This window comes from Atractosteus spatula, chromosome 1 (genome assembly GCF_055471065.1).
Source record: "Atractosteus spatula isolate fAtrSpa1 chromosome 1, fAtrSpa1.hap1, whole genome shotgun sequence".
NCBI classification, from domain to species: Eukaryota; Metazoa; Chordata; class Actinopteri; order Semionotiformes; family Lepisosteidae; genus Atractosteus; species Atractosteus spatula.
In genome coordinates this window covers 39,385,278-39,409,587 of record NC_142706.1, presented here as the reverse complement: position 1 = coordinate 39,409,587, position 24,310 = coordinate 39,385,278, and the positions used below count along the sequence as shown (strand labels likewise).

Here is a 24,310-nt window from a genome sequence, read left to right as displayed (position 1 = left end):
TACATACCTTTTGTGTAAAGAAGATTCTCCTCTTGGCTGAATACTTTTGAAGTTAATACCATTTGTTTCAAGCAGCTTTGCTGCTGGTCAAAAGCATGTGGTAATAGTAATATCAAGTTACATTTAATAAATTGATTTTCTTGTTGACAATTGGTTGATTTTCCACAAAATTACATCTAACTAAATCTCTTGTCATGTAAACTATTTAAATCTAAAATTTCTAGAGTATGTGTAGGTTAATGAAATAAGACTGTGTTGTACACAATTGGGGTTAGGCAATCATTTTGTAAGAGAAAGCCACCAGATGGCATTATATGCTCGTGACTTGATTTAAAAGACGGTTCTACAGAGATTTACTTCATTAGGTCCTTTTTTTCCCATGATGTCATTTTGTAAATGCTGTTGTACAGTAATTGCATGTCAAATCTACTCAGTCCTGATTCACAGCCATCTGTCTGAATCCATCTCAATCCAAGAGCTATGAAGTGGATAGCAAATAATAAGCAAAATCCACACCTAAATATATTTGCAAAATCTTGTGTAACGCTGTGTAAATTTCACATGGCAACAGCCATTTCGCAGCCTCAACAGCCCATTCTGCTTTATGTTACAATTAGTACTTTTCATTATTATTTCGTTTTCATTGTGCTATTTAACTTGAAAAAAAAAAGCATTGATAATAAAATGTTTAAGAGGAAGCAAAAGAACAACCTAGATACTTATTTAAATGTATGAATGGATTTAAGGATATTTTAGGTCAGTAATACTTTAATTCAAGTTGAATTGAGACTTAATTTAATGCCACCTCCACTAGTGGTAGGAGGTACAAATGCAGTAATAGTAGTGTATTAAACGTGAAGTGTGTTCAACTCATTTTCCTGTGAACAGGATAAAAGAAGTATCAATATATATGAAGAATTTGCTTAACCTTCACTTCATTTTGTAATTAGCCCCTCCAACATAGCAGGGAATTGGTAAAATATCTGACTCATAACATCTCATACAGCCATTCAGCAATATAAGGTTTCTCATAGGTGTAAAGCCTTTGAACTGCTGTATTTTATTTTCAGCCGATTACATGATAAACGATCCAATTACCCATCTAAATGTCATGTGAGGGTTTCTGAGATTTTGGAACAGTCAGAACCCTGAACAGGCTGCCTTTGTGATTGATTTTTTTCAACCATTTATGTTACAGATTTTTCCACTACTCTTCAAAATGGAAGAACTGTGAACCTTCTTTATCATAATTTGCTGATGCTATTTTCCTCGTTCTTGGGACTCGTGGCACTCAGGATTTCTATATTGCAGCCTTTGTGATCTCAGACCACTCTTTAGTTCATCCATCCAAACAGTTTTAAGTGTGTGCAGTACATGTGATGCTTTGAAAAAAAACCCATAAAAATTTACCTTTCACTATAAAAAGATTTTTCTATAGCAAGAAAATCAGGAGCAGCCAAGTGGGCTCCAGCTGAGATTCCAGGTTATCAGGTTCTATTTCAGGCTCGTCGTCTTGCCCATAGAGTTGTAATTACTGCTGATAAACCATCTTGTCTTCTTGATTAAACCAGTGAATTAATCTTCCATCTCATCTTTTCTTCTTGCCATTCTTTAAACGGTTCTCAGGATCGCCTTTCTCTTACTGTGTGGGTGATGCAGCTGCCACAGCACTCCAGCATGTTTTGTGTAGGTAATTAACGGGGTCTGAATCTTTTTCTTTTTCAGGTAGAGTGAAGGGAGAAAGGGAGAGTTTGCAGACTCCAGGGAACTGCCACAAGGGATTGCCTGCTGTGGGTCCATCGGCAGACCAAGGACCTGTGGCGTCTCCTCTGCCAGTGAACAGAATTATTGACGTTGATGGCGTGAGGCTCGAGGACGCCTCGCCAACAACTGGCGAGGACACGGAGCTGAACCTCAGCTTCGAGGGATATGTTTCTGAACTGAGGTCCTGTCAGGGCAGAATGAGGACTGGTGTGTACAAAACGTCTGACCTTCCTTCTTTGATAGCTGTGAAGACCGATAAGAACAAAGCTGCTGAAAACCAGTACAAGGCCACCTTTGTCTAAATACAGTACTTGGGAAAGAAATGCTTGTTTATGGCTGATTAGTTTACGTCTGGTGGTCATCTACTGCAGTAGATACTGGGGCTTCCCAGTATCTAAGGCATGAACATCAGAAATAATTAATACGTGTAAATAGCTTGATGATTAGTATTAAATAATTCTGATTATACTGGATGTCATACAATTTTTATGTAACGTTGACTATATTTAGGAAACTTCTTTGTTTTATTTGAGTTTTTTGTTATCACTTGCATTAGTAAAGGCCAAGGTGTAGTATTTTAGTCAATGTTAAAATATATGAATGAATGTATGGGGCAAGTAGGGAAAATGTATTTGTGAAATTAATCGGTGATATGCATCTTTCAAAGATGCATTAATCCATTTGGCATTAACCATAATAAAACATTAATGTAATATTTAAAACTTTAGATAAGAGATTTTTTTAATTTTCAATTAATCTTAAAATACAGTATAAGTAGTAGAAAGCAGGTGTACCCATATTTTAGCTGAGTGCTTTATACACAAGAAGAGATGTTTACGAGGCTGTCTTTAGGCCGGGTCTTTAGAATGCAGTGCAGCACAACTAGTTTTTCAGCACAGGGCTTATGTTTAAACCTGTATTTTTAATGAGTGATATTTCAAGCCCAACAACAGCAATACGTTGTCAAACAGTATTACAAAGATTGAACTCTCTTTGAGCTTTGTGCTAAACAGAACAAGGATAAGCATTAAGATATATCAGCTGACAGTAGTCCCAAACAATACCTTGTTCAGTCTATATATATTGCAATATTTTAGACATATCTAGCTAATTATATATTCCATTACATCGCATTCCATATTTTTGCATTAACTGTCATAGGACCATAAGTCACACTGATGGAGTTGCAGATTACAAATTTATCAGCAAGCCAGCAAGTTACTGTTTAGAAAATATACTTTCTATATCTCAATGCATTACCCTAAGCATATTTTAGGATTAAACAGTGTTGGAGGACATTAGAATGGAATACTTTGAGCCATGCCTCAGTGCATATGTGATGTAAAACCTGTTATTGTGAACTGCACAGCAATCAACAGACTCTTAGGCTTTCCGTTACAAATTTTCCAAATGCCAACTGCAGGTGACAGCGGTATCAGTTTTATTTTGAATCAAAGCTGTTGTCTAGTGGTCTTCACAAGTGTTATATAAAAGCCGCGTATATTGTATCTGCTATTCCCTTAAAATGTGCTGTCTGTACCTTTTGAGCAACATGTTCAAAAGAATAGTGTAGAAACTACTGTAACTATTGCTTTTCTAAGAGCTTGCTGATGAAATGTAATAAATGCACTAATATTGTAAAACTAAATTAATTTTTTTCTTGAAAAATGGAAATCATATTGTACACAGTAAAGTGCTATTAGTCCCCGGTTTAGTGTTGTTAAATATTGCTGTCTGAGGAACATTTTCAAAGTATGTGGATGTAGAATACGGTGTACATCACTGTCTGCTTGTAGAGAGATATCAGGACCCTCTGTTCAATTTCACAGAATTAGCAAGTGTTTGTTGATGAACAGGCAACATTAACTCAAGATGTAGCACTTACCTGTACACCTATCAGTACTAAGCAAATAAGCTTTTAAGTTTCAAAGATTTCTGTGCATTGTTAAAAATCATTACAATAACTGTATATTTCATTTGACATATGCTGCAAAATATAAAGTATGCATAGGTATCAATTAGAACATATATACTGTGCTGAACAATTTCATTATTGTTTTCAGTTATGTTACTAAAAATTGCTTTACGAAATCATTAAAAATATATCATTGTGCAATGTTGAAATATCTGGGGTATGGTTTTAGAGGTTTGTTTTAGAGAACCCCTGTGAGCAAAAGAATGGCAAAGACATGCACTGAAAATAGGAGCTGAGCTGAGCATTAATGGTGGTAATCATTTCTTTCACTGATTCTGCACCAAACATGTGCTAGCTGTTCTGCGGGTGCCAACTCATTAAACAACTTGCGCACATTCTAAAAAGCACAAAACAAATCAGAGGAATAGTGTTTTATGGGAAAACAGATGCTAATGCTTATATATAATACTGTAGTCTTTCTTTAATTTTCAGACATTTATCACATCTGTCAAGAGATTTAAAACACAGAATGGGAAATTGGCTTATACTGAACTTGTTTATTATTCTTGAACACCTAAAAAGAGGGTTGATCCTGGGAAATCTGGAACGACTTACCCTCAGGGAGACTGCACTGGCTTTATCCAAATCTGTACATACTTTATGAATACCTTCAATACATAAAATAAAATGGGTAAAAGGTCAATGACATGGCCCTTATAAAAAATAAAATACAACAATAGTATTCTGAAAAAAAGATGAATGCACAAATTAGTGTATGGATAATTATGACTGTCCCTTGGTCCTGGTTTGGATGTTATCAATCCACCAGATATCTTGTGAAAATCTCGTCATATACCATTGTATAAAAAAAAAACCCAAAGTCTTAGTCACTCCTGAATGAGTTAGCGAGTAAAGTTTTGGAGTGTAGGTTCAGCCCTGGAGGCCAAACACTGCCATTTCCATTCTGTGCTATGTGTTCAGATAGCTGTGGTCAGGACTCCCAAGCTGTCGAGTACAACCAGCTAAGTGGTAGAGGTTGTGGGTGTTCTGGCCAGTCACCCTTGTGACTCCTGGGGCCTGCTGGCAACTTAGAGCTTGCAGTGACATTAGTGAACCTCTCTAGTGCTTAGTAGAGTTATAGTAGTAAACCTGAGTTGTTCTAATTAGATAGAAAATAGAAAATATCCCATGCAACATCTCTAGAAAACCATTTTACTCCCTTCACAGCTTCCAATGCATTTAGGAGGATACACCATTATTTCATTGCGATCGTTTACATTACCACTCTAAACACACAAAACATGAAATGTAGATCAAGCTTTTTTATTTTATGGGAGCAATAGAAAATGTACACTTTTCGCATCAATTCAGAAACTTTTACAGTGTATAAAATACATTTGCAGTCCAAATCTTAAATGTTCTGTATTTATTTAATATCAAAATGCCATACAGTATTACCAGTTGTTACTGTCTGTGCTGTTTTTGGCTTTAGGCTTTCTCTGTATCATGGAGTTCCTCTGCATTTTTGTGTATGATACTGTACTGCATATATTACCACTAATAAAAACAGATGCTAGGATAACACTGAATAAGAAGTCAAATGATACATTTAATGTTCTATATTAAACAAATTAAATGTAAGAAAACAAAGTGTTTTTTTAATCAATTTTTCATTTTGTTTTGATTTAGAACAGGCTTTAAAATTGTCTGTGGTTCTCCTCTCAGCTGAGACTGAAAGTGCAAAAAACAACAGGTTACAAGCAAGAGGAACGCATTCAGCCCATCTAGTTTGTTGGGTCCCATCTAGTTTGTTGTATCTAAGTGATCAGTGGATATAATATAATAATAATTCCTTACACTTATATAGTGCTTTTCTGGACACTCCAGTCAAAATGCTTTACAGGTAATGGGGACTCCCCTCCACCACCACCAATGTGCAGCATCCACCTGGATGATGAGACGGCAGCCATATTGCGCCAGAACACTCACCAAACATCAGCTATTAGTGGGGAGGAGAGCAGAGTAATGAAGCCAATTCATAAATGGGGATTATTAGGAGGCCATGATTGGTAAGGGCCAGGGGGAAATTTGTTTTGGGATTTTGAATAGTTGAATAAATTCCTCGTGTAGTCTTCCCTGTTCAAGACAAAACAAAGCCAGTTCTTAGCATCTCAGTACAGGAACATGGAGACCAATTGTACACAATATTTTAGTTGGGGCCTTTAAGCTATGTACAATTTTAACAAAACATCACATAATTTAAATAAACACTTCTGTTTTCTGTTGCTTCCCCAACATTGTTTAGAGCAGGAAAATCAAATCAACACCTGCGCCTTTTTCATAGGTAGCTTCTAATGAAAGGTTAGCTCCATGTTTTCAATATTATAATTATATTAATTTAATGTTTTTGCATATATTTCGAGACAGCCATCACACCTTGATCCACTGGTTGGATCAGTGAAAAAACTACATGGTGGTAAGAACTCAAAACTGAATTTTGGGGCATATGTTAGATTTTGCTCTTCACAACATTTTTTAGATATTAGTATTACTATAAGAAAGTATTAAGTATTACTATAAAATGAAAACTGATGTGTTCTTGCAAAAAAGTACATCATACACTCTTATTAGAAAAAGATACACTATTATAATAATATTATTGCTTACACTTATATAGCGCTTTTCTGGACACTCCACTCAAAGCGCTTTACAGGTAATGGGGACTCCCCTCCACCACCACCAATGTGCAGCATCCACCTGGATTCTTATTGTTATAGAATACCTGAAAGTAATTAGGTGTGTTTCTCCTTCTTCATCATTTATATTTGATTGAAAAATCCCAAAGTGTTCAAAGTTTATTAGTAAAGAGTAGTCCTCTTTTTCAGACCATAAAAATAAATAATTAAAACGAAGTTTGAAGTTATTTCTGAATGATGTGAGAATCAGCACAGATTAGAGACGAGAGAGTTTTACTGTATAAAAGGTATGTGTTTTTCCTTGCAGTGTTTTGCATACTTGAGAAGAACAAACATAAAGATCTTGGATTCCAAAGGGTTTCTCACTGTGCAACATTTTGTCTTTTTTCACTTGACTAGATATGCAGATAGACTTAATAGCAATCATTGCGTAATAAAACTGAGCAAAAAAGTTAAATTTCTATTAAACTTATAATGTTTGACTGTCTGTTAAACAGTGTTTTAACTCAAAATACTGATACTAAATGGCAGACGCCTAAACAGTAGAAAATAATCTCCTTTTGGTGCCTCACCATACTGCTGTTTGTAGGTTATCATTAACTAGTCCCGACCAAGTCATTTCTTCAGCCATTAAGATTTCTTTCTCCACCACTTGATCCTTTGGAACTGCAGGCCATGTGCTGAATTCTGTTTTATTTTTTTTATCAGCTTTTCGTTCGGCAAGCCAAAAACAATTCCAACCACTTCTGGAAATATTTAAAGTTAGATCCAATTTTTGCTACAACAGAGATAACCTGCGCTTCACGCAAACATACGTTACACATTAAATTTAGTGGAATAAGAAAAAACGACAACAATACAAGAATATGCTCTTTCTACTACTTCTCATCCTTCCTCCCAGTGTGTTCAGCATTAGGACGGTAAGTTCTTGTTCATCGTCACAGATTTAAACCACAGGCAGCTGTTGTTTTTATCATGCAGCAAACGTAAAGTGCCTAGTACATTTTTTCCGAATTTACGTTTTACAGTTAAACTGAAAAGTAAAATGCTAGCGGGGCACCTCTGTCAACTAAGAGTTGACCCTGGTTATCATCCGAGAGTAAACAGGTTTACGAGACTGAAGAATATTGATGAAAGATTGCTAGTAGAATTGCATACGAAGAATTTCCAGCGACGAACACCTTTATTTGTGAGCATGTCACAATGTTCCCTGAATATATGTTAAATGAGAGATACAATCTTGATTAAGGAAAAAATGGCTATTACAGATTCTTTTCTGTAGCTGCAGTTCGGAGGTATCGGTATTACTGATCTGTCAGTGTCTTTCAGCGCACTGTCCCTCCTGGACATGACATCGTGATTTCTAGGAATGTGCACAGCCAAAGGCAGAGGTATCAAAGAGGTAAGGAGTTGATTATGCATACATTTACCTGCATAATCACCAGTAGGAAAGTTTTAAAAAGTGTAATAAATGACTTACAGCATATTGTCATAATAGTCTTTATATCACGTTAGACTGTTGAGACTTCAGTCACACTACTGTACGTTATATGCAAAATACACATAAAAAATGATTAAGTATTCTTTAAGTAGAACTGTAAGGTGTTTTTTAGTACTTAAATTCATTAATAACAAGAAACTTGAAAGACAGGCAGTCTTATTTATCAAGTATTGCTTTTGAAACTTTTAATAATGGCAATATGACAGTGTTTATGATTTGGGAGTCTTGCGGTGTAATTTTCATTATTGTTATGCAATCAGTATCCAAAGCATTGTTTGTTGGCCAGTATTTTTCGGTACAGTATGATCTCATTTCTCTTTCAGAAACTATTGCAAAAGAGTTCTTGCTTAAATACAATTGCACAACAAATTCTGCCTTGTAAACGTGGTTTAAAAGTCATTGAGAGGTGAGCAGTTTATGAAAACTGACTCCCTCAAACAAAATAATTTAATAGGAACAAGTTAAAAGTAGCAGGCCTAAGTGCTCTGTTTTGCATTAAGTTTTTAATTTAAAACAATATACTGACCTGGAAACTGTGTGTGTGACCTGTGAGGTACATATACCTCCTCTTTAATTGTGTAATATTTAGAAAATACATCATTGCTGCTTATACAGGCACTGTACTGATTATTTGTCTGAAGCTATCAGTTCTTGAGAAATGATAACATAATGTTTGTTAACTCACATTTTCATTTGGCTTTTATAACCATACCGATATTACTGTCAGCATAGAAACAGTTAACCTTGCTTTGAAAAACCAACTGTTTGAAGCTGTACACTTACAGTATACAGTGTATTTAGTGTTCTTTATCACTTCATAAAATTAGTAATTTCCACATTCTCTTGTATTTTGTGATGTTATACTGTTATTGCACAGTAAACCTGTGGAAATTAATAACTGCTCAGATAAATGTGATTTTCATTCCAAAATGAGCTAATTTTACAGTTATCAAGTAGATGTACAGTATACTGTATTCTGAAGTTTCAAACTTTGGAAAGAAAACTTACTTTACTGAAAAAAAAATACTGTAATTAAAAAAGCAATTATATTTGCTCTGTTTTCATGACTAGAACCAGGATTCTTTTGAAAAATGTACTTCAATGGTTGTCTCTGTTTATTGCAGAGATTAAACCAATGTATTTTAGAAAGAGACCTAGATTTCAGACAAAGTAATAAGCAAAAATCATTAAACTACTTTATTTTCACTAATTAGGAAATTGATAACCCAATTACTAGATATATAAATGAACAGATTCATTAAAAGAGTAGTTTAGCTGGCTGCCTCTGTTTATGAAATATTAAAATCCTTTTAATTTTCTTAATTTAAGAAAGCTGCTCTTTATAAGTTATTTTTTGTTTGTATGTTGTAGTCCTTTTGAATTAGGAAAATTGAAAAAAATACTTTAGTTAACGTTCAGAACACCTAACAAGCAGTGCAGTGTGCAGTCAGCAGAAGAGATCTTTGGTACTGTAGGTGTGTTCATTTTTCCCCAAAAACAGCAGGCCTCAATTATAAGTTGAAACCCCATAATGAATGACCGTATTTGTCCCTAATTACCATGTATGTTCTATACTTCACCAGTAATTGCTGATATGTTAATCATTATTTATATTGGTTTAATTTGTGTCATTAAACGGACTGCATAAACAGACACAAGTATCATATTCACCAATATAACACGCATAACCCAGAATAGACCAAAGGCAGCAGAACTGCAAATAAATAACACAATAATTAACAACATAAATATGACTAGCTTAATAGTTTGTAGCATTTTGAATTAATCTAATCAAAATTCATCTAAATATAAGACAAGATCACTTTATTAGCCATATACAATTTCTTGCATTAGGAATTTGTCTTTTTGCATACTCCAACTTCTCCATGACTCTCCATGACACACACAGAAGGGGAGAGAGAAGCTTGGGGTCACAGCGCTAAACAGTGCCACTTGAGCGGCTGGGGTTAAGGGCCTTGCTCAGGGGCCCAACAGAGTAGGATTCCTCTGCCAGCCGTGGGATTTGAACCGAAAACCTTCCAGCCACAGGCGCAGATCCTTAGCCGCAATGCCACCACATCTGATTAAAAATATTCAGTTGATCCACAAAATGATGTATTACAGTCATTGTTAAAGCATTTTGCTTCCATTCATGAACATGATACATGCAAACCTTTGCACTTTAAAATATATGTTATGATTGTTTCTATTCATATGCTTTAGTTTACTTCAGTGTAACCCTTTAGATTTTATTTTAGATCTTGAGTACAAGCTTTTAATCAAGACTATCAGAGAAACCTGTTTATGCATGTTCTCAAACAAGCTTACAGAGCCTTTATATCTGTGCAAGACTGTTCTAAAATGAAAATCATTCATTTCTTCTAGTGCTCACTGAAGATGGTAAAGAATGCAAATTTCCATTTCGTCATGGAGGGAGTCTTTACCACAGCTGCCTGTCTAATAAAAACACTGAAAAGCTATGGTAAGATGTGGGGGATCATTGCTATGATATAGCTAACCCTGTATTAGAGTTTTTTTCCATTTAGTAGAGTTATTTCTCTATACTGGTTACATCTTGTTTTATGTCTCTGTTATAAATGCAGCACTAGTGTACTGTAATGAAGTTTATTAGAGTGCAGAAATAACAGATAAGAAAGTGACTTAAGTGCATTCACTTCCACCCACTCAACCAACTCACTCTCCTGCTCCACCTACTATTTGTGTGATGTGCTTCTAATTTCTTTTGCTATCCTTTTCTGCATGTACTGAGACTGTGATCATGTAGGGGACCATGGCGGATTTTTTTTTTGGGGGGGGTTATTTAACGTTTCTTTTATTTTGCAGTACAACAGCTCACAGGCATTATTCTCAGTCAGCACACAACCCACAACTAACGCTTTCCCGACAGAAACCGAATAACTAAAACATCACAAACGATGCACTTCCACATAAACACGTTAACTCGTTGTTAACCAAGCAGGCCGGGTGAAATAGATCTGTGAAATGAAGCTGTCCAAGTGGGTGCCCTGGATTTCATCTCCTACTGGACACCTCGCGAACTGGCGAATGTTTTTGGCAAATATTGAGATTTTTTTTACTGCCTTTGTTTTTGCTGTGTCACCTGTAACACAGCTGATGGCCCTGAATACGTTGGCCAGATCTAAAAGTGCATGGAAACAGCTTTTGCCTTTGCTGGCACTTTGGACTGTTTACAGTTGTGGAGAGGTGGGGTGAGACCATCTAACTTAAATGCCCACCACCAGGGGACTGACTGGTCATCTTTAATTGGGACTGAATTGTCCCCCATTTAGGGGTGGAGGGACACACCCTCACCAGAGGAAAGCCCACATTTACAATGCCCTGACTTCCCTTCTGAGAACAGGGCACAACCCCCTGTCCCAACAACTGGTGACACTGGTGACACCCATGGGGCTTCCAGATGGGAGGAGTAACGCCCCTGTAATCTGCCCTTCTGCCGAGGCCCTGTCTGTTCCTCTGCCATTTCCTGGTCCCAGGCAACTCTCAGCTTGATCACCTCCAGAATATTCATATTTTCCTCCGGGCTGAGGAAATTGAAGGAGCAATGTAGCTATCCACCCTATCAATGGGACTAGCTCCTTTCTCGTGAATGCCAGAGGTGGAGGTTTTGGGTGTACGCCTCATGAGGCTTTAGCCAATGTTATGGTCCATTTCTGTCCTGGACTTGAATCAAGGCACTTGAATCTTCCCCAGGCCTGAATTTTCCACTTCCTCACCACGTTCTGGAGAAAAGATCGCTACAGTACAAAACCTTTGAACCCAATTACACAGCTGGACGTTTTACTGGAGAAATTTAATTGACCTACTGTGTACCTCGCTCAGGGGCACAATAGCTGATTCATACCCAGGATTCAGATTTTCCCGTTGTGTTCCCGCTGCTACCTACATTCATGAATTAATGAGGTGTGTTTAATGCTACCTGCATTCGTGAATTCATGAGGTGTGTTTAATGCTACCTGCATTCGTGAATTCATTAGATGGATTTTGATTGTGATTTTTTTTTTAAAGAAAAATCACCTATTTTTATTTTTTTTTGTCACAGGTATCTTAGTTTAAACACATCCATTGATCCATGCAGTTTCTAAATGCTTAAACCAATTTAGGATCATGGGGGAGCTAGAGCCTATCCAAGCAAGCAACGGGTGCAAAGCAGGATACATCCTGGACGGGACACCAGTCCATCACAGGCCATACACAAAGACCACACACACACACGCATCAAGGCTAATTTTCCCAGAAGCCAGTCTTTGGACTGTGGGAGGAAACTACAGCTCCCAGAGTAACACGAGGAGGACATTCAAACTCCACGCAGACAGCACTCGAGGTCTGGAACTGAATCCAGGGCCCCAGTGCTATGAGGCAGCAATGTCAACCACTGCACCTCTTGGGTTAAACACATGATAAATACAATTGTTAATGACAAATGGAGCAAAAAATAAAACTTACTGCCACGGGCCCAGCATTCCGTTTTAATACTAATTACTCAGATGATTAAATTATATTATTGTGTGTGAGAGATTGCCATAATTCCAGAGTTCTGAAATCTCTGTGGAAGCTGATAATTTTTTTATTACAGAAGTGTCATGATATGGGGATGTCTCTGGGATTGGTTGTCAGATACAGTTTCAAAGTCTATTGACTTATGAGCACGTTTTGCTACCACTTCTACAGCCCACCACTAACTCTGTATTCTGCTTGCATGCCAAGCTCTTCATTTTAATAGCGACAGCTCCATCCAGTCAGAATCATTTAATGCAGCTGACTGATGGTTCTCAACTGTACACCATTGGAACACTGTAATCTGTATTCATTTAACTAATTTACCCTGACAAATTGGTTAATAGAAATATGTGTTCTATTGATTAATTTTAGCATATTCAAAGCACGCATGCATGCTTATTAGGTGTTTAACTTCTGAAGTTTTTACTGGGAATCCTGATAAGTGTTTGTCTTTCATAGGTGCTCTATTACACATAATTTTGACCGGGACCAGCTTTGGGGATATTGTGCAACAAGGAGTTTAGACACTGAAGGTAACAAGTATTATATCCTATGAAAGAAACTAAGTTGATTTGTAATATCTGTGTGATAAGAAATTTACTTTTCAAACATATTGCATGGGCATGTGTTTTGATGAAAAAAAAACAACAGGAAAATTGACATCCGATTGTTGAATTGTTATAGTGGGCTTGCGTCAGCCAAAATATCTGTACACCTTGCTGATTAAAGTTTATAGCTAACAGTACATAAGGCACAAAGTGGTTGAGCTCCAGATAATTAAGGATTTATGGCATGAGTGTAGTCCAGCTCTTAAGATCACTGTGATGTGTTGATCCTGGGCTTCTAACCCTGCAAAAGTCTAGGCTCTACATGATGAGCAATAGAGCCTTTATGTGTTTAGCATCGTGTCTGTACAACCTATTGCCCACATCCAGTAGAGATTCTTCCGACTGACGACATGCTTGAAGACCTAGCTTTTCACTAAAGCATATAATTTATAGTTTTACTACAAATATGTCACTAAATTTTTGATTTCTTGAAAAGCACTTACAGTAAATACAAAATAGTGCAGTTTTATTACAAGTAGTACGATTCATAATGTCATAGTATTTGTACAGTGTAGTCACAGTAGCAGTAGTAGTAGTCACCGTTGCAGTAATGCTAGTACTACCTGTGACTATTTCTTAGTGCTTGTGAGTTTGCAGTGGTATCAGTGAATGTAGACCTCTTTTTAATACCTAATTGTACTGTTGGGTATTTTGAAAGTGCATGTTGAATGGAAGGTGAGTAATGGTCTTCTTTCTTTTGTTTGCTTGTGGGACATAGTCACAAGACCAATTTGTTGACATTGGGCAGTTCTCTAGATTTGGATGGTGTAAAGAAATATTTCCAATTGCAATTTTACCTCACTCTTTCCTCCTCTATGTAAGTGGTCGGTTACCATGCATTGTGACATTAATCTACTTATTTGAATATCACAGATTTTTGCAAGGATAATCCATGTCAAAATGATGGAATATGCACCAGTGTCCCACATTTAAAATCTTTCCACTGTACCTGCACAGAAGCCTATTCAGGGAAACTGTGCACACTGGGTGAGTCATTTTGCAATTTCTTCATACAGAATATAAAATCTCTTTAAGTTATAACGTTCTGCTGAGATACAGTAAGTTGGTTTTACAGATTTGTTTAATGCTACATACTACATTTCTGGTAGAGAGGTAGAGAAAAACATTAATCTCCATGAATGTTTATTGCATTATTATTTGCCTTTATAAAGGCCACATCAACACTTCCCTATATATGAAGATCTACATGCTGAAGTACCCAGAAGAAATGCTTCAGTGATTAGCAAGCAAAACAATAAGTCTAGAACTTTGAGAAAAAGGCCCTGTTTATACCACTTGTCTGGAATTTAGAGCAATTGTGAGTTGTCATACGTCAATCATTGGATGATAAGAGAACTAAAAAAACTGCTCCGATTGATAGCAGTGTTATTGCTTCCATGCCTGATTTCTTCAGATCTCATCAGCTAATTAAGGTTAAGCTTGATCAGGACTGGGAGGAGAAAACTCCCAAGGGAAATCAGCCTGTAGCTGCAGTTAACGTAGGTTGAGCAGTAGGTGGTGCTCTTTCCTTTGAATCAGGATTTTCAGGCTAATGCCCTAGTTAGTATATCTGAGTGTCTTGTACGGTAGGATTTGCCATACTTTGCATCGATGTTAAACTGAGATCCTGATTACTTGGTCAGTATAAAACGCCAGACACTGTTTGTAAGAGTAAGAATGTTATTCGCTGGTTAAATTCCACTCTGGGTTTAAAAAATCTTGCCTCCCTAAATCTTTCACGTCTTCAATTTAAGCTCACTTCTTTAGGTCACTTCTGAATTTACATTGCGGGTCCTATAGTTTAGTATCATCTGAGACCTTGACTAGTTTCCTAGGCATATCGGAATCTAGATTATTGATGTAACTTAGAAAGAGCAATGGTGGTAATACAGATTCCTGTGCTATACCAATAATTATGTCATTATGTCAAATGAGAATTGACCATTACATCTACTCTCAGTTTTCTAAAAATTGTTAACCATTACTACTTGCTCAAAGGCCTCTGACAAGTTAAGCAAGACATAGCTTTTTGGAAATCAGTGTTGAGTGACCTATAGATGACTGTAGATTTACAGCTGACCCTCCAATTCAAATGATTGTTTCCATATCCTTACAAGTATAAATAGTATTTTTTCTACAGTTACTTTATTTTGTTGCCCTTTTTATGGATGGGTGCAATTTCCAAGTCAAAGTTTGTTACTCCCATCTTGTATGATTGCTGGAAGAGGTTTGGTAATAGTTTATGAATGATGTCTCCTATATTTTACAGTATATAAAATGGATAAAATAGGGTCAGGCGCTTTTCTTCAGTTCTTCTTATACCTGTAACACTTCGACCTCTTCTGTGCTAATGCTAATTAAAAAGCCGTTGTCTGTGCTCAGCCAGAAGCATATTATATAAATTTCTTCCTTGGCAAACAATTCAGTGAAATTTTCCCCCTAGATTAGCTATTTGCATTTTGTCATCCAGACGTTTCCCATTAGCTCTGAGACACTTTTCTTGATCCTTTGCTGTTTGTTTGCTGTTATATTACTGCAAAAAACTGTTATCTTTTTTTGGTTGTCATTCCAATATTGTTTTCTCTCTCTTGGTCTGTTTAATACTTCTTTTTACTCATGATTGCCCTGTACGGTGCCTTGGGCAAGTATTGAGATCTGTGCACATTTTTCTCATGTTGTTGCTTTAAAGCTTGCAATCATAATACTTTGAAGTATGACTTAATTTTTGTTACGTACACCGCCTGCTCTAAACTCCACATCCAAAGCAAAAAAAACAAAAAGATGGAAGTAAATAGTAAGTAAATACATGTAGGTCAAAGACTAGAAAGCACAGGCCCAAGTGGCTTACTAAATCAATTTAAAAATACAAGGAGAAAGAAAGCAAAAAGAACTGGATCCAGTTAAAGAGAAGACTCTTCCTATCGTGTCCAATTTTGTGAAATTACACATTTTTGCCTACACATTTTTTTACTGAATATTTTATTCACAACCTGAATGATCAAACTGAAGACTTCTCCAGATAAATTTAGGTAAATGTCTGCGAAACTGAAAAAAAACCAACTAATGTTGATTATCTTCGTATTCAGACCCACAAACTCAATATTTAGTGGAAGTACTTTTGGCTGCCGTTATTTTTGGGTAATTTGACCAACTTTGAACACTGGCTTGGAGTACTTTTTACCCATGGATCTTGGTAGATTTATTCGAGCTCTCTCAAGCTTCTTGGTTCACATATGGGTATAATTTTTCAAGTTTATCCACCGATTCTCAATTGGATTCAAGTCAAGACTTTGAGCCTCTCAAGGACATCCACTTTCTTATATATTCTCATTTGATTATTAAGCCTCCAGTGTAGCTCTGGCTTTGTACTTTGGCTTATTCTGCTGAAAGCTGAATTTTTGTCCCAGTTTTAGGTCTGCGGCAGGTTTTCCTGTAGGATTTGCTCCATTTATGTTCCCATTTTTCCATAAGCCTTTTGCCATGCATTTATAATATTAGGTGCTTCGACTCCTTGCTGGATTTGAGATGATGTATTTCATTCCATAGAACTCCCCTTTGATGAGTGATTCATGGACATTTTCTTCCATCTTAGACACTGAATTTAGTAACTCTTCCAAAGTTGCTGTTGTCTTCATGGTGACATCCCTAACCAATTTCCTCTTTGCCCAGCTGCTCAATTTGAAGCGACAGCCTGATCTAGGCCATGTGTGTGTGTGCCTTCCACTTCTTGATGATCGGCGTCATCATCAATGTCAATATCACCATGCTCAGAGAGATATTTGCTTGAAATTTACTACCTGACTTTGGGATCTGGATTGAAATTGGAACATTGCGATTTACAAATTACTGTACGTTTTGACCTCTTCCATCTTGCTTGTCTCTCCAGAATGCTCTGTATTAATGTTATCTTCTTAAGTATCATTTTCTGATAATCTGATAATTCTGCCATATTTTGGAATTCAGATCACTTCATAATAGGGAGAATGCTAATTCGATAGCTTCTGTTTCTTGCATTTAATTCCTTAAACTACTGGCTTTGAATTATAAGCACTAAATTTACTGATGTTTTGATCGATATTCCTTGGGTACTCTTTGTGACCTGACTTCCTGCGGATCTCAATAATCAAATACTTCTCAGAAGTTAGTGTTTAACAAAACGTCAAACAGGCAAAAAGGAGAAAAGGCAATTCAAGCCAAAGTTATAAGGAGTAGCATTATCAGTGACTTGATTTATTTACTATTTTCAGCTGTTGTGACTTGTATTTATGACATTTAAGCACCTTAAAATAAAAGTAACACGTTTAAACTTTCAGTTGATTGAATTTTTCCTTTTTCTCTGTTGAACTCTAGATTTTCCAAAAGGAAAATTTTATTTTTTTGCTTTTAGATGTAATCATATAGAACAGATATTTAGTTGGGTTGAGGATGACTGGGGATACATGTGTGATTTGAATTATTTGTTTATTGTGATAATATTGTTTTATTACAGTATGTTCTGAAGCTTGCATAACCATTTTTTGTGGAAATAAGTTTTGCTTTTGTTTATAATTTAATTAGTTTCACCAGAGCCAGTGAAAGGTAAGTGTGCCGTAGATGGAGGAACTTTGATTTGTGTTTATTTAATTGTTTTTTTCAATTAGGAAGATGTTATGAATACGAGCACCTCAGGTACTATGATGTTGGCGAATCCTGGGGAAGAATCCACAATCGCAATGTAGAACAATGTTCATGCACCAATGGCTTAATCGAGTGCCAGCGTGTTCGATACACAGGTATGGATTGTATAATGACAGTTGCTGATGTATCTGTGGGGTTAGTATCACACTGCCCAACTCAGCACTGACCATTTTACAGTATGTTCTGAGGGGAAAGCCAATTAGGAGACCAATGTCTAAATTGTTTCCATATTTGTGCTGTTATTCTTCAGCACAAAAACGGGCTTGAAGCTCAACATTCCTGTCAAGATTACATGTCAAATGTTAAACTTCCCAGTTCCTGTTCCAGTGCCATCTGCAACTTCTCAAGGCAGGATCTTTTGCTTAAGGCCGCAGTTTGTCACCTTTGCATTCTTGATGTTTCTCTTTTCAAGTGTTCCTTTCCCTCTGATGTGCATTCCTTCAGGTCCTCTACTTTGTTATTGCACGCATTGTTCTGTTTTAAAAGAACTAAATAATCTACTAAAGGCATTGAGAGTTTTAGTGAGAAGAGAGATACCCCACGGTTACACACAGCTTTGAAAACGGCAATGAATTGCTCAGACATGCTTCAGCGAACTGTGCATAAAGCTATTTTAAAACTTAAAGGTGTCTAATTTGGAACCAGTTCTTCAAACAGCAGGTCCAAGTTTTTTTGGGAAGAAAAGTTTGATATCAACCTGATTTTGTATTTATTTTTTAATTGTTTTTTTTTAATTAGTTCTGCTTCCTTTAACAATACCATTTTAATTTGGTGTTTCTGAATTCTTAGCTTGTACCACTAATCCATGCAAGAATGATGGGACATGCAGGTTGATTGTGTCGACAGGAGAGGCAGTTTGCGCCTGCAGACCTGGCCATACTGGGCCATACTGCAGCATTAGTGAGTATTTGGAATGACATTTCTTTTAAATGTGAAGACTTTACTCTCTGCTGTTTTTCTAACTACACGTGTATGACTGAAAATGACTTGTCTATCAGTATTGCTAAAAAATAAGGGCAGGAAATAACCACTGCCATCGGTGGTTACCAGAAGTGCAGTGTATATTATAAAGGAGGTTATCAAATTAATGAAAAAATAAAAATCAAATAAGCAAAGCAGGTCCTGATACCAACTTGCTATGCAAGCTACTGTAATTGTAAAATTAATAATTCCAGTTCCTAAAATCAAGGATTACTAATCATTACACAGTACATGATTTCTTTATTCTCTGCTACAGCTTGATAATAGTGTAATGACCAAGTGTCAAGTGTTTAGACAGGACGATAAATGACAAAACTACAGTATGTTACACAACATACTGTTCAACATTTACACTACGAGACATATTAACAGCTCTGTAAGAGCCCATCTCTATCATAAAACAAATCATACACCTCCAGCTAAATTTCCTTCCTTACATAGATACAAAGAATGGGAACCATTTTTCCTATTCTAAACAAGGAACCTCTAAAATAGGAGAGATGTGACAGCAGATTCCACAATAAAAAATCAAAATTTGCAAATATAAAAGACATAAAATCCCATAAATAATAACGCTGAGGGTATGGTTCTCTTTCAAGGGCACAAACTTTCAAGGGCACAAACTTGCCATGTCATCATTTGGCTTTAGTTTGATCAGAATAAGGGACTGTCTCATAACACAATCTTGGTGCGATAATGGTAATGATGGATGACGTCTCATCTGTGTTGCCTGTTGTCTTGTGGTATAGTATTTGTCCTGGTCTTCAATGTTTACTTGCTTCATGGTCCAAATATGCAAATACAAGACAGCTACATAAATACAGCCAAACACTATCCATTTGGTTGAACCTACTAAATAAGGCAATCAAGCTAAGAAGTGTAAAACAATCCAGCTATAGGTGTAACGGAACAGCTCTTTCCGGACCCTATGTGGATGACACAATCCGAAGTAGTGAGGAAACACTGGGGAAAAAGTCATGCGGAGACGGGACTGGAGACAGGGGGCGTGTCCATGGTACGCAGGTGTACAGGGAAGGTGTGGCCGATGCAAACAATCCAAAGAATAAATCCATAGGTGAATCCAAGAAATGGGCAAAAGTCCAAAGCCAGGCGGTGCATCAGGAACAGACGGGTTAAAACCAGGAACCTGGTCAGAACCAGCAGAGAGAACAGGAACAGAGACTTAAAAACATGACGGAGCCAGACACATCAGGACCCGGGCTCACATGATATGGGAATCAGATGCAGAGCCCGGAACTGACTGAGAGTCTGGCTTTTAAGGGGGGCGGGAAGAAGACAGGAACAAGGGGCAGGTGCACAAAATTAGGTCCGAAGTGAGAAGAGCCGGAGCGCCCTTAAGGAGGAGGGACTACAATCGTGACAATAGGAGAATTAAGCCCCTCTTTTGCTGTGCAGGATAGAGGGTTTAATTCCTAGTTCCTTGCCATTACACATTATTATATGAATCAGATACTGTAATTAGAAATTTTAGTATGTTGTCTGTAGACAGTAGGTGTCCTGGGTGTAGCTGCTTCATCAGGGCAAAGAGATTGCAATAACCTCAAATACTTCCCCAAATCATATAAATGCCAGAACTAAAACTTTGAGAATAACATTATGCTTTGGACTGATTTCATTTTGTTGAAACAAAGATAAAGTCGCTTCATACAATAGCCTCTGCAGAGTGAAAATGTTAATTAGTCCATTTAAAAAACAAGTGAATGAAGAAATTGGAAAAACCTGATACAATAGTGCTGATGATACTGCATTTGTGAACTGTAGATTCAGCATAACGAAATAAAATATAGATTTTATCTGTATGGTAGCTGACAATAGCACTCCTTTTGCAGGTCTTGTGGCAGGAAAAGTGAATTTTCACTGTAATCCATATCTAAACACAGCAACGCATATCCTTCAGCTGAGTGACTAAGACCAGATTGCTTGCTTTCCTTCAAGAGGAGTTGTCTTACTTGCATACTGGAAAAGCCTGCAAATAAACACTTAGGGCTTGACTCAGAAAAAAATGATCTCCATGTATCCTGTGGGTTCTTTCCATGTTGTCCCGAAACTGGAAACCACATCTGCTTTCAAAAGTGTCCTTTGCTCCTCCAGTGACTGCTCCATCCGAATTCTCAGACTCATTCAGCTTCATTAGGGAGGAAGCAGGAGAAAATTACAATTCTGGATCTTGAATGGACCGTAATCCTCAGATCTAAAAAATAAACAAGGAGCATAACAAAAATAGGCAAATTGGGGTGGAGGGGTGCTGGCGTAACCAATCACATGATTTTACAAATGAAGCAGGCTTTAATAAAATAGCTTTTCCCCACCCATCTGACATCTGACTTTAAATCTGTCCCTTGTTACAAAAGCTCCTGATGTCAGGTGCTACTCTGACAATGGTACAGAGTACAGAGGCACAGCCCAGAAGACTATCTCAGGGGCCACCTGTCTGCCCTGGAGCTCAGACCTGCTGCACAATGAGGTCCATCTAGGGAACGTGGAGGACGCAGCCCTGGTGGGTCTGGGCGATCACAATTTCTGCAGGTGAGAGCCATTCTTTTCACCGGGTAAGAAGGGTCAGGATCAGGCTCAGCTCTTGTTCTTGCTGTTGAGCTATAATTTCCAGATCTTTTTCAAACATCAATTCACAAAATTGTGATTGTGAAATTTTGTAGGCACAGTATTTTAGATGCGATTATATTTTTTTTTTCATAACCATAGCTAAAATGAGGACTGTGTACACATGTAGAAATTATAGTTTGTACTACCAACTCCTAAAATGTATTTGTGTTACATTTTCTTAATTATAGCAGCTAAGAGTTATCCTACAGTATCTATTTATACACAATTCGGCTCTCTGGGATTTAGATACATAGAAAGGTTCCATGCTTAAATTGATGGGTTTTTTTTTTTCTCCAGAAACCCCGATAGAGATGAGAAGCCCTGGTGCTATGTGTTGAAGGGCGCTGAGATCTCCTGGGATTACTGTGACATTTCCCAATGTGTGGGACATATCGGTGAGTACTTGAGTAGTACTTAAATAGTATTAGTATTTAAGACACTGAATTTCAAAGATCACAGCTGTGCTGATCAACCAATAACTAACCAACTTGTTGAACTTGCTCCAGTATCTCAGGTATTTCCCATTTAAGAATTGCAACAGTATTGTCATATTAATTTTGGAATAAAAACGGAAAATGAAACATCAGCAAAAATCCTCATTGTTTTAGCTGTTTTTGGTGTGCATAATCTGGAGGATATTATGGAGGAATGTCTCCTTCTCTGTCTGTCTGAGGAAAATGCTTTCTCCAGGGCTGTTTGAGATTCTGATTGAAATTCTCAGTTAATTTCTCAGGCAAGCTTTCTTTTCCTTTCAATCCAGTTCCACCTTAAAGGAGATGCTTTAGTGAGGTAAATTTAATCTGTACAGATTAGTAATGAATTAAATGAGCTCCATGACCCATTGTGCTGTACCAGGGGGGTGTGCAAAACTATTTTTTATGTATAAGGTTTGTAAAAAGTCTAGGCAATAATAAATAAAAGGAACAAGTACACTAGCCTGTATTCATAAAAGAGTGTAATGCACGTAATGCACCAGAAGAATAAAATCCTGTGGAAATTACAAATAAACATACTGTACTAGAGTACAAGGCTCTGTAATCCATATTGGTTTCTGTTAGATTTACTTCAGCTCCAGGCTGCGGCTCAAACCATTTCAGTTCAACATCTACTATTTGCTGAGCAGACAGGTGACAGTATGTCTTCTGCACTACTGACTGAACCAAGTTTTTTATTAAACCTATCAATCACACTGTTATTATCCATTACGGTGGTAGTCATCAGTGCATTTTATTGTTGATCTTCACTGACTATTAAATTGCATATTTTCCTATCCTCCTCTGTTATATAAATAAATATGTATAAAATAAAGAAAATAATCAGCTTTAGCTATGCTAACATCAGTTCTACTTTCAGACTTAAGATTCACTGAGATTGTTGCATTTCAGTTCAATGTTACAAATGAAGTCAGACCAAAGAAAGGTCAATTCAAACAATGTGCGTGAGGTAAAATTTCAAATCCTGTGTCACTGTGCTTTTTTTGGTATGTTGGAGTTTAACCTTGACCAATTTTGCATGATGCAAATAAGCAAAACATCAGTTTAAAGTTCATTTTGGCCATCCTTGGCTAATCCATACAGGCTAATGTGTATACTGAGACAAATTCCCATGATAATAGCACTAGTATATGGGAAAATAATGTTTGGAATGTTAAATTATACAGATCATTTGTTAATCACAATAATTATTGTGGGTGTCACGGTGAAACAGTGATTAGCATTGCTGCTTCACAGCGCTTGAGCCCTGAGTTCAGTTCCTGTGGTGCTGTCTGTGTGGAGTTTGTATGTCCTTCCTATGTTTATGTAGGTTTCTTTCACGTGCTCCAGTTTCCTCCTGCGGTCCAAAGACACACTAGTAGGTGAATTGGCTTCTGGGAAAAACTGGCCCTAGTGTGAGTTTGTGCATGTCTGTGTCTACGTCCATGTCTGTGAACCCTGCGATGGACTGGCGACCAGGGTGCATACTGCCTTGCACCAGTTACTTGCCAGGATTGGCTCTGGGTCCTCTAAGGCCCTGTATTGGAAGAAGCACTTAGAAACTGGATGGGTGGAAGAACATTTTTTACCTTTCTATATTTAAATGAGATTTAGGTAAACTACTTAGTTCTTTTGTAAATATGTATAGTGTATTTAACAAAACCTTTACTTGGGTACTGTAATACAAGATGATTATTTGGTATCTTGGGAATAATTTATGATTTTCATAGCAAGTCATCTTTTTACTTATGTTCTTCATTATTTTACTTAATTATTTTATTAATGTTTAAAGCAATGAATGGACTGGGTCCAGATTATTTTAAGGTCTTACTGCATGAGTACAATAGTACAGCTCGATCCTTTAGATCTGGCTCCACGCAATGGGCCACAGAGCCTTCTGAGGTGCTATTCTGTATCTCATTGCCCAGATCCATTAGAATGTCAGCATTTTTAAAACTATCAATTGCTTAGATACTTATCTTTTTAATAAAGCTATTAATGTATAATTTGTTCTCATTCTTAGTTTCATTAAGTCTATTTTTATTTTTATTGTATAGTGCTTTCAGTTTACTGAAAATCACTCATTCTATAATTATAACTGCCCTATGAACATGTATATCCCAACAAACCAACCAAAATGAGTAATGACTCTTGTTGTTTTATGATTTGATGTAGTGTAATTCTTTTTCTGCAGAATCCCTTTATTCGTGCTGATTCGTGAAGACGTTCTCCCTGGCTGAATGCCCTTGTTGTGCCTCCATATCTGACCTTTGGTTATTGTGCTTTTAAGTAGGGATAAATGTATATGAACATATGTGAGAAAGGATTCAGAATTTGAACTCAGAGTGTCTAATTTACAGGTCTTGGATTGATTCATGAATAACTTGGGAGTGTCTGGTGACCTTCAGCTTTCTCCTGCTTTTTCAATACTCACACCCTATATGAGTAAAGAAGCATCTCGTTGTGCATCTGTACAACTAGCAGTTCATTTAAAAAAAAGCCTTAGAAGACCACATACTGAATCAAACTTA

General features: G+C 36.9%; 2 protein-coding genes across 2 annotated transcripts in view; both read left to right on the top strand.

Moving 5' to 3' along the window:
- Nucleotides 1-5,264, top strand: part of rgs12b (regulator of G protein signaling 12b) — a 96,988-nt gene extending 91,724 nt beyond the window's left edge. Inside the window, exon 18 of the mRNA XM_088911456.1 lies at nt 1,726-5,264. Coding sequence (XP_088767582.1) covers nt 1,726-2,066 — 341 coding nt within the window. The 3' untranslated portion in view covers nt 2,067-5,264. The remainder of the gene's footprint in view (nt 1-1,725) is intronic.
- A 1,761-nt stretch (nt 5,265-7,025) lies between these two features.
- hgfac (HGF activator) overlaps nt 7,026-24,310 on the top strand; it is a 29,587-nt gene continuing 12,302 nt past the window's right edge. Inside the window, exons 1-9 of the mRNA XM_088910904.1 lie at nt 7,026-7,295; nt 7,705-7,777; nt 10,262-10,358; nt 12,875-12,948; nt 13,897-14,010; nt 17,664-17,795; nt 18,490-18,600; nt 21,054-21,228; nt 21,604-21,701. Coding sequence (XP_088767030.1) covers nt 7,242-7,295; nt 7,705-7,777; nt 10,262-10,358; nt 12,875-12,948; nt 13,897-14,010; nt 17,664-17,795; nt 18,490-18,600; nt 21,054-21,228; nt 21,604-21,701 — 928 coding nt within the window. The 5' untranslated portion in view covers nt 7,026-7,241. The remainder of the gene's footprint in view (nt 7,296-7,704; nt 7,778-10,261; nt 10,359-12,874; nt 12,949-13,896; nt 14,011-17,663; nt 17,796-18,489; nt 18,601-21,053; nt 21,229-21,603; nt 21,702-24,310) is intronic.